Raw genomic sequence first — 10,906 nt, 5'->3', positions numbered from 1 at the left:
TGCGAGGTGGCACCAGATTGACACTTGACATTTTTTTCAGCGCTGCAAGGGCACAGGAGTATGCACCGAGACCTAACGGTCAGTCGGACGGCGTGATACTGTTCGGTTTATTTTTGATGGGATCTTGCAGGGAGTATATATCATATATCATGGGTTGGCGTTTGGATTGAGCTGTATTTATCTATGAATATTTATGAATATTTATTATATTGGATTGGAATGTCAATATCATATCATAGTATCGGCATGTCGGGATCGGGATGCCGAATTAATAATTAATACCGACCGTAGTACGTGTAATTTATGATCGCATCATACATATGTACTGACAGGGACAAACTTTGAAGAATCAGACTGGAGTATCTACGTGTATATAATAAATATGTGCAAATACAGTTTCAGGAAATTAAGATTTTGGTCACGATTAAGTATCGACCGAAGTATGCCAATGACGTCATTCTATTAATTTGCATGCAGCAGAGTTGACGCTGACTGCCGAAGTCTTTACATTCGAAAATCTTGTTTATCTATCATTTTTTTCAAAAAGCTTATAAATTCAGCTATCGTCTCTCCAAGTACTGATTGGTCATAATGGTTCTGTGGCTAAGGAGGATGGTTTTTGGGAGTGTTTTCCACTCTCCTATCCTGGATGCTTTATGCGCAAGGTACATACTGATACTTGTGCTCTCAGCAAATATCAACTTATCATTTTTCTCCTTTATTTCAACATGCATCATATGCAATCTGGAACAGGTTTAGTTACGTCCAAGTTTTCGAAGGAATACCACGGCTATTATGGTGGAAACGGCCACGCATGCCACATTCATCCACTGCGCGGCGCGGAGTCCGCACAAGTAATCACGATTCCTAGACTGAGTATTATTCTTTGATGCTGCTCCTTGTACAGCCGTCTGCACAGCTGTAGAAACGGCTAGACCCAATGAGCGACTGATCTGACTGACGGTCTGCAGCAGTCCTGCCCCGAGAGCCTGATCCTGTTGAGGGAGCTTTTTGGCGATCAGCAGCCCGACCACGGGCCATACTACCTCAACGCTGAGACAAAGGCACATTGCCGGAAAACTCCAGGCCCAGTACGTTGTGTCTGGAGGAATGGCTGGAATGGCAAATAGAAGAGGGGAGCCCAGGCCACAAAACAAACCAAAGAGGAGGACGTAGAAGCCTTGGATGTGGTGCAGGGCCGGCGATACAATGAATGACACAATAACTGATTCCAGAGACACACCGTAAAGTCAACTACTTGTGGCGCTGTCAAGAGTGGGAGCAACTTACTTCCAGTGATACCAGAAGGCAGAAATCGAAGGGCCGTCTGCAACGCTGCGGCCGAGATAATCCTGGTAACCATTGAAGTGCAAAATAAGTTAAACAGAAAACGTCAATTTCCGCACTCTGCCTTCCAGTTTGGGGAAGAAGGAAGTACTAACAAATAGGTACCGAAGACCAAGAAGCTGTTGTAAGCGGCGTAGAACATACCAACGAGGATGAAGAGTGCCGAGAACTGAGGATTCCTGAACATAGAAATTCTCAACAGAGGCTGGCGGTTGTTTCGGCGACTTTCAAGGAAGTATTTAAAGAGCACGAAGGCGAATAAACCAAGGATGGCCACCACGATGAGCGGCGGCACCCAGCGTGTCCCCCATCCAAGAGAATCTCCTTGAGTAAGGGATATAAGGAGCAACACCAGGCTAAATGATATCAGCGCGGCTCCTATCCAGTCTACACTCTCATTATCTCCAGGTATTTTGCCAGCATTGACCCGGATGGCCGGGATGGCAGTGATCAAAAACGCAGCAACTGTCGTGACAGCAGCGATTATGGCGGGAATCCAAAAGACCCATTTCCACGAAAGAAAACTCCCAACCAAGCCCCCGAAGATGCTACCAAGTACGGACCCAAGGGAGGCGACGGCTGTCGCTGTCACGTACGCCCTGGTCCTCGCCTTACCGGGAGGGAAGATGCTGGCTACTATACCGATGGCAGACGGCATCATTGCAGATCCGCTCAAGCCCTGGATAACCCGGAGGATGTAAAAAGGAATCTCATGGGCGGAAAATGGCAGGAACAGAGTGGATAGTGTGAAGAGCGTGGAGCCAGTCAGGAACACTAGCCGTCGTCCGTAGGTATCAGCTAGACGACCCCAGAGTAGCATTAGCGAGCCCGAGGCAATGCTGTAGATTGAAATGACCAGCTGCTGGCTCTCCGGGGGGATCCTCAATGCGTCGCCTAGCGAGGGCAACATGATGGTGATAGATTGTACATTAAGGATCTGATATGTTAATAATTATATATCCTATGCTTTTGCTAATGAGAATGGGCAATGAGGAGGGAGAAGGGACATACTGTGAGAAGTCCAGCGCTTGATAGAACAGCAACCAGGAGCACGCTGCGAGTATTAGACAGTAGTGGGTAGATCTCGGTCTCAATCTCAGTCTCCGCTGGGCCATTATTACCGCTAAAAGCCGCTGGTAACTGTGGTAATGGGGTTTCTTGGTCTACTATGTAATCGGGCATTTTTTCTGTCTGTTATTCAATATATCAAGAACAACTGGAAAACCCGGAATTTTTTCCAGAGGCCTCTATATTGAACTAAAAATTGGTCTGATTAGGCTATGATGGATACCGATATTAGTAATTACAGAGGGTTAATATTATTTACCGATTATAAAGAATAAAATTGTTCTCTCTCCGAATCGCACTATAAATGCGAGATGGCGCAATCATCTCGTGGAGTGGTGTATGGTTGGTGTTTTAGAGCCCCGTCGGATCAACAAATAACCAGGGTGTGATGAGCACCGTTCACTAACATTGAAGTGTTTCGGTCGGCTCTACGTAGTTTGGTCCATGGACAGCATAAAATAACTCCTTGTCCTCAAAGTGCAAGAAAGTACATAGAATAGCTCCCTAACATGATAATCTCGGATAACTATATATGGAAAGATCCCTGATAAATAATAAGTCTCTAATAAGGTCTAATTAAATACATTTCTGAGCTGTTGTAACTCTCAATGGTTGCATAATAAGAGCAATGTCCTCGGTCTCAACTCTTACAATTGGCCCTGGATATTCTGAGCACAGGTTAATACTGATTTACATACAGGTACTTATTAATACTACTATTGCAAAAGAAACCCCTGGTAAGTGGAGGATATTCTAGTTCTGCTAAAGCTACTACAGCTCTTCAAGACGCAGTTCTATGTGGATCAGTGGCGAATATAAACCATCTGCTTCCAAATATGAATAAGTTGGAGAATCATCGAAATTTCCTCGGTCAAACACCCTTGCGTCTTGCAGTTTGTAACCCGCAAATATTCTCAATGATTCGGCATACTGGACATGACATGGATGTTACAGATAGATGGGGTGTTACCCCCCTAAAACATGCCGCTGCGATGGGAATGGGGGATGTTGTGCAAGGAGATTTTTCATTTGGTCTCTAATGGAACATGTTTTAGTGACTCAAGAACAGAATACTTTGAAAGCCTTCTCGGGCTCTGTGAGGATGTGAATTTCACATTCGAGGATCATTATCGAGGTATAGAGGGAAACAACCTATTGCATTATGTGGAGACCGAGAAAGAGTTTCAAGCTCTTATCCGTCACGGGTTCCATGATTTCAACAAACCCAACAGTGACGGGGACCTTCCGTTATATTATATTGTACACAAAGTATCGAAAGTGGACTTGATTCGGCGCTGTCTTGATAATGGGGCTGATGTCAATCATATCAACCACAGGGGTCGCACTGTTATCTTTGAGCTTCTTCAGTGCCTGAAATACCTAGATTGTATGACATGGGATACTGGTGACTCAATCAAGCTCTGTCTAGATCGAGGTTTTCATATTTCACATACAGATAGTTGCATATGCGCCTGCTCCCTCAACGACTGTAATACCTCATCAGCATTTTCTGTGGATTTCACAAATGTGTTTAGAGGATCTCAGCCAGATTTCATATGGGTTTTTGAATGGCTTTCAATTGTTGAATAATTCTGCGGGTACGAGGAATCTAGAAGGATACTTCTCTCATTTACTCGCAGGACGCGCTTCGATCTGCTCGACTTAACACATGTTTGCTGCCACAGAGGTAAAGGTTTAGGACCATACTTGAATTCTTATTCTAAACCCAGTCCGGAAGATGTCCAAGATATATTGAATGAGGAACAAGAACTTATCCAAGTATTGGACGAAGAAATGCAAAGATAAACTCAGAAGGTTTAGATGCACTCAGATCTGAATGGATGATTCTCCTCAAACAAAAGTATGACAAGGCTGCTGCAGGGCCTCAAACCAGGAGAGTGATACCCAGAGTGAGTTCAACCAAAAGGAATTCAGACCATGGCATGTTTCAACTAACATCAATTGATATTAGGAAAAATATATTGTTGATTACAAAAACGATACCTTCTGTTACAAAATCGTCATCGCTCCGGACACGTATGTATTCATATCAGTTCCTCCCCGGGATGTCTAAATATACCTTCTGGCTTCAACATGAATACCTGCGAACCCTTGATCATGCGGAAAACATACTCGTCAAGGAAGGACGGTACGAGAGACGAACTAAATGGTTTGCCAAACTAATCCATGTAATGGGAATTTCGAACCAAAAGATGAAGCAAGCGATGGAAGGGATAAGTGTTGAAGAGACAAGGTTGGAAAAGATTGATGTAAAAGCTGTCATTGGCCAGTTTTTGACCTCTATGAAAACAAGTTAGTCGAAACATTCTTGCCTTGGTAGAGGCTAAGTGAAGAAATACTAATTAAATAGGATATTGTAACCAGCCCCCCGCGCCTCCACCCAAGAGTCGGCCTCAGCCGTCAATAATATAGGATAAAACATCGTTGGATGTAACAAATTCCTCCCAAGATTTCAGTTTCAGCCCAGGCAACTAGGAAAATAATGTGTCAGTCGATATTCAGAGAGCTCAAATCAAAGATCATACTTTGTTAGCCTGAATGAATTCCGGTCGATTGTAGATCATTCCACAGTCTTCGAAAATCATCAATTGCTCTGTAAAATCCAGAGCCGTTGTAGGGTCCATGTCCGTGAGTGTTGCTTGGAATTCTTCGCTAGTAATTTTCTTGTATTTCACGGGAATGTCGTAGACTGGCGGCGATGTTATTAACAAAGCCCAGAGAACAATGGGGAGGGTTCAAGGCATACTTCTACCAATAGTTGCCGCTTTCTCAGCTTCACTTAGTTCTTCAGAGAAAAAGGTAATCGTCTTTGTTTGGTAGGTACTGCCATGACGAATCACATAGTCCACCAGTTTTCCCGTATCCTCAATTGCCACGTTTGGCAGTGTAGTTCCTGGACTAAGGGGGAAAGAGCGGATATAGACATCATTTATCTGGAGTTAAAAGTCAACGTATGGAATCCAATTATAATTCAGACTTCAAACCTTCACGGGCAAATAGCGAGAAGGAGCAGTGAGACAATTCTCAAAGTAGTTGGGAAAAAGAATTTCGGTCGTCTTTTCCCACAGACCCGGTTTTGAATCACGAATGTAGCCAGTGACGGCAGCTTTGCTCTGCCAATGGAAGATGTTGGAGTATTTCCCGTCCGAAATCTTCCGGCCGTCGGGCAAAGATGCCCAAATAAGATGCTCCAGCTGTGGTAAAGAAGATAGGATATCCATCAAAGATTTGCCTTGGGACTCCTCCACATCTGCCGACATAGACTGCCAAAAGTCTGTCATAGCAAAGATGATTTGAGCTCCATCGAGAGCAGGGCGAAGGCTTTGATGGTCATTAAGATCCGCAGTTCGAATCTCAGCTCCAAGATTGGTAAGATCCAATGCCTTTGATGAAGTTGCGTTGCGCGTCAGAACGCGTACAAGGTATCTTTCAGGATATGCCAAGAGCTCCCGAGCAACAGAGCCACCCTAGATGACAATTTGTTAACGATATATGATAGGATAATTCTAATCTGAAGGAATTACCTGCTGTCCGGTAGCTCCAAGAACGGCAACTGTCATGCGAATGGTTGGAGCCATGATGTTTCGTAAAGTTTTGTACTGGAAGAAACGATTGAAAATTGTGACAGAATTGACCGCGTTAAATACTGCATCACTCCTACTATCATTGCCTAAACATGCCCCCATGTTCACTTGATTTTGTATGATTTATCAGTATTATATGGTATTTCCCGCTGACTCAGCGGTACATGTACCAATTGGCAAGTTGAATTTTGTCAGACTATATAATGAACTAAAAAACCCTTACTAATAAGGAAGAGGAATTAAGGAGAAAATTTAGTATAGGATTGATATATTAATATAACTTTGTGACGTCCGGTGACCCAGAATTTCTAAAAAAAAACCTAGCGTGAGGTTTTATTATTCAACTATGCAACACCAGACATTCTCCACCATAGAATCAAAAACGAGTCAAATGCTTTTGGGTAGTTTTAGTGAAACTGAGTATTGTTTGTTCTCCGATGACTCAGCGGGATACGATTATAGATCGAGACCCTCATCATCCCCACCGTATACATCCGAAGACTGACGTCTATTGCGCTTATTAAGCGGGCAATATTGAAGTTTTATTGATCTTTCAGCTCTAATTCATGGTGACTCAATTTTAAAACTGGCTAATTTTCGTTACTGATTACACCTGCATTGGCTTGAAAATGTATTTGTTCAGCAACCTACAATGCTGCCGTTGAAGACGTTCAAACGCCTCAGAGCAGGCCGAGTGTGGACAGCATGCGGCTTCTCTACGACAGCATTACTGGGAGTTACTGGGGCTTGGAAGCTTTGCTCACGAAATTGCTACTTTGAACCATTCGAGCCCGAAAACGACCCCCTGTTTCAGAGCCATTATTTTCACAAATTCAACCCGGGACAACATCCTTCCTTGAATGATACGTGTGTACGGAAGGTGGCTCTCTCGGACATAGAGGCAGAGCTAGTGGATGATGCATTGAAAAATGGATCATTGCTAACTGAGAGGTTTTGTGCTGGTGTGTGGGGAGGTTTTGGTGAGTGCTTCCTCTGTGCGTTGCGATGATTCTGGATGGCCTGACAGCGGCCGATACTACAGGATACGCAGTACAGCGTAAAATTTTGAACTGGGTTTTGAAAACAGAAACAAATAGAGACATGCTCTGGAATAAAATCGAACTATTGAATAGCAAATACGAGGAAGGTGAGTTGGGCGATAGCCAGCTGGCCCAATAAACCCATCAGGTCCATTCCAGTCTGACCAATTAATTTACAACAGGAACCGTCGTGACAGACCATTTCGTGGTCCTCAAAAAGACAGCTACATCCATCATCATGCGTGGCGGGATATCCCCAACAAAGAATCCAGAGGCTCCCCGGGACATAGACAATCTTTCCGAAATCACGGTCAACTTGGACGTGGAGCGAGGAGTGGCAGAGTTCAGGTTAAAGAACATATTCTTTAACGGCGTGGAAAACACAACCAAATCGATGTTTCCATCGCCTGTTGTTTGGCTGCACTATCAGTACTGCAAGTTACTTGTCGAATCCGGTGTCAGGAATTGTGTGATATAGGGGGTTGGGTCGGCTTTTGTCGAAAATTCTTTTGGAATGATAGATAATTAACACAGCTCGCCAACTTGGAAACGAGTTTATTAACCGGCAATTGGCTCTTCTCTCGGTACATGTAACTCTTCCTGAGCCTTGGAGATGGCACATCTCCCAAGCCGTGCAAGCTCCGTCGTAAACCCGTCAAGAAACTTCAAGTGCATTATTTCGACTGGGGTCAGATAGCGAATTGGAATCTTGCACATCAAGGTGGGGACATCATAGAGAAGTTTCACGTTAGTGTTGCTGCTTATTTGAAGGGGATCTTTGACGATATCGCAGAAGATTGTCAGAATCGCAGTCAAAGCATAAAATAGTACAACCCTAGTTTTAAATGTCAGTTAAAGAAAAGGCAATGTTTTGTATAGATAAAGGCTCACCAGAAACATTCACCCTTCAGCATAGGAAGCGCACTTTGAATGAGAGAGAGCGACGACCGACTGGCAGCAATGGAAAGGCTGATACTGGAACTAATCCCCTCAAATACATTTCCCGGCTCGGCTCTTGATAGTTTGCACCTACCACTTGCTTGGTGAATTATTATCACACAGTGATAGTATGCGAGTCGCAGAATCGCTTCCTGGGTGTTAGGGCTTGTTTTTAATGCCATTTCTCCAGAGACACATAAAATCGGACGAATATCCGGCTGGAGAGACAGCCTCCACTGCTCCAGCGCTGCATCAAGATGACGAATCCCTGAAATAATCTCCGAGTTTGTTTTCAGCCGTGCATTGGCCGAGTAAAGCGTACGGTACGCTTCCGACTTTATAATTGAAAGTCGAAGATCCCACGGGAAGAGAGGCTGCGTATAATCATCGGGTATTATGCTTTCTTGTTGTATATTAGAGTTTTGTAGCTGCACGTAATCGGCTGGTAGTGAAAGATTGCATTCCGAGTCATCGATACACGGAGGTTGTCCTGTCCTTAGACAAATATCCTTGTCCAACGAATAGCAGAGCCAGAAAAGGTCCCGCAAATGACACTTTAATGTGCCTTTATTGTATGAAGACATATAGACAGCCGGATTTTCATCAGTTGGAAGCCTGTGGGCGCCAAGTATGTAGAGAAGACGGGTGACAATCGATATAGAGGCTGTAGCTTGCTGAAGATGGCCTAAAAAGTATTGAAATAGGGCCTGGGTTCTGTTATTATTCTAGATCTCTAGTATTCTATCCTTTCTTTGAACTTACAAGCATGAGAAGTGATTGAACACCGTCGACAGTCGTCTCTTGAATAATGTGAGGTATCAATATCTGGGATGCGGAAGCATAGGAACTCCAACCCGCAGCTCCATGTACGACATCGTCGAAACCAAATAAAGTCACAAACGAGAGAAAGGAATAAACACAAGCCTTGGCACTAGCATGACCAAAAGCATGACGAGGCCCGTATGCAAGATCCAGCGTGTTCGCAAAAAGTGATCCACCAATGACAGGGAAGACAAGGCTTTGAAACGACGAGGTATACCGGACAACGTACATGTGAACGATTTTCCGACTGGGCAGATCTGGAGCATAGTCGAATGATGACATGGTGGTGTCCTCGTTTAGTCGACTTGGGTTCATCCATGGAAGCTCAAGGGCATACAGCTTTTCGTGACTGACTTTCTCCCCCACTTGGCGCTCAATCCACCGGCGTCCTTCGTCAGAAAGCAGGTGAATGCTATTGAAATATGCAACGCTGCTTCCATGAAACGCTGAAGATCTGAGTGACCCGAGATGATGGACTGGGGCTGAATTGGAAACTAGACAGATGTAAGAACCACCAGCCTCCAGCACTGTTCATTTGTAATCAGATTATACTAACCAATGTCGGCAGATGGTATTTTGTCAAGAAAAGGTAGGCTAGCCTGACTTCTGGTTGAAGTCAATTGACTGTCAATTAAAGTTGATGAAAGGAAGGCGGGCATAGTAGAAAGTCGTCATACATTGCCTGCATTCGTCGTTTCATCCCATTATAAGTACAGGCGAGGCGACGGTGCGTGCACCAATTACATTGCGGAAAGCCTGCATCACACTGTATCTATAGACTAATAAACAAGAAAGACACAATAAAAATGCGGGGAGATTTAGCCTGAAAGTACCTTTTTCTGGGAACATGAATCGCATGCTCTGCGCTTGCGTCCACCTCTGCGGCGCAAAACTCTTGAACCACTAACCGGCGTAGAGACCTCGGACATGCTAGTCAGCCTTTAAACCTGTCAAATAGTTTCCGTTCTGAGTAGGTGCGTGTGTGTTGGAAGACCAGGAGAAGTAATTAATTTCCTCTATTGATGTTTGATAGACTGCATGTGTTAGCTACATAATTCGCTTTACACTCGGCACGGTTTGCCGATGTGTAAGCGGGATTGATCACTAAATAGTCAATGATCTTCATACCCACCTCATATTAGCATAGAAATCGCGGTTTTAATATTCAGCTATAACAGCTAAGACTATGTATCCATGATCGGAAGGAGTAAACAATCTATTTATACAATATTCTGACTAGTTAAATAGATTTAATAAAGAAGAGGAACTGGTCATTTTGTCTCTAAAAATCTCCTTTAAGATTTAACAAAACCGTAGGAAAATCCTGTCGGAGGTATTATAATTAAATATGATAGGATGATTATTGCTAAAGTAATTACTGGAAATAAGGATTACACTAAATATACTAGTATAGAATGTTTTACAACAAAGACAGACACTTGATATTCCTATTTTAAGCCGCATAACTTAATTGTGCTTAGTCCTTTTCATATTCCTGTGACAACATTGACTTACTCAAGTATGGCCTAGCCTATCATATGGAAAAACTATCTATATAATACTAGCTGAACGATATTTCTGCTGACTAAGAGCTATCTAAAAAAAATAACAGCATGCTTTATCGGTGGCAAAAGAGTAAAAGAACTTTGGGTTGAAATGCTATAAGTAGCAGTACCTCTTGTGTAAAAATCAGATGATATTATTCTACACATCACGTGGCCATGTCTCAGCAATATTGGCTGCAGTAAGAATATATGATAAAATCTCACCAAAATGGCGTGCTCAGTTTCCGTGTGTCATCAGGAGCCCAGACTCGCCCGCTTGCGGTGGCGCGGAAGCCGTGATTGGTGCTTGTATAGGAAAACGAGAAAAAAACTCATGTATAGATCGCGCAATTTCTAGGCGATATTATAATGCTGCATCTGACCATGGTCCGAGCCTAGTCTTGCGGCTGACCAGCATAGAAGGTAGGTTTCACCTGCTTCCAAGCCTTCCACACTGACACTGTTGCATTGGTATTGATTACATCAGTTTCGGCGCGATAGCATCATTTTTTTTACTGTATTTTTTTTTCACTAAGAACCC

The 10,906-nt window shown here is 43.6% G+C and overlaps 4 protein-coding genes across 4 annotated transcripts; 1 reads left to right on the top strand and 3 right to left on the bottom strand.

Moving 5' to 3' along the window:
* Nucleotides 1-755: 755 nt before the first annotated feature.
* TRUGW13939_00694 (uncharacterized protein) lies at nt 756-2,529 on the bottom strand (the record flags this gene model as incomplete). Its single annotated transcript, XM_035483901.1, has 4 exons — nt 756-1,225; nt 1,291-1,352; nt 1,443-2,284; nt 2,359-2,529. 4 exons carry the CDS (start codon nt 2,527-2,529, stop codon nt 756-758), a joined length of 1,545 nt encoding a protein of 514 aa, XP_035339794.1.
* A 2,300-nt stretch (nt 2,530-4,829) lies between these two features.
* TRUGW13939_00693 (uncharacterized protein) lies at nt 4,830-6,014 on the bottom strand (the record flags this gene model as incomplete). The annotated part of the gene is made up of 5 exons (XM_035483900.1): nt 4,830-4,907; nt 4,962-5,125; nt 5,183-5,369; nt 5,421-5,903; nt 5,961-6,014. 5 exons carry the CDS (start codon nt 6,012-6,014, stop codon nt 4,830-4,832), a joined length of 966 nt encoding a protein of 321 aa, XP_035339793.1.
* Nucleotides 6,015-6,672: 658 nt separating this feature from the next.
* On the top strand, nt 6,673-7,538 carry TRUGW13939_00692 (uncharacterized protein; the record flags this gene model as incomplete). Its single annotated transcript, XM_035483899.1, has 3 exons — nt 6,673-7,000; nt 7,063-7,167; nt 7,243-7,538. The coding sequence occupies 3 exons, from the start codon at nt 6,673-6,675 to the stop codon at nt 7,536-7,538; spliced, it is 729 nt and encodes a 242-aa protein (XP_035339792.1).
* Nucleotides 7,539-7,618: 80 nt separating this feature from the next.
* Nucleotides 7,619-9,103, bottom strand: TRUGW13939_00691 (uncharacterized protein; the record flags this gene model as incomplete). The annotated part of the gene is made up of 3 exons (XM_035483898.1): nt 7,619-7,895; nt 7,952-8,706; nt 8,762-9,103. The coding sequence occupies 3 exons, from the start codon at nt 9,101-9,103 to the stop codon at nt 7,619-7,621; spliced, it is 1,374 nt and encodes a 457-aa protein (XP_035339791.1).
* Between the last annotated feature and the right edge of the window lie 1,803 nt (nt 9,104-10,906).

Source organism: Talaromyces rugulosus, chromosome I (assembly GCF_013368755.1).
Source record: "Talaromyces rugulosus chromosome I, complete sequence".
NCBI classification, from domain to species: Eukaryota; Fungi; Ascomycota; class Eurotiomycetes; order Eurotiales; family Trichocomaceae; genus Talaromyces; species Talaromyces rugulosus.
Note: the sequence above shows the minus strand (reverse complement) of the source record. Positions and strands in the feature narration are given on the sequence as shown.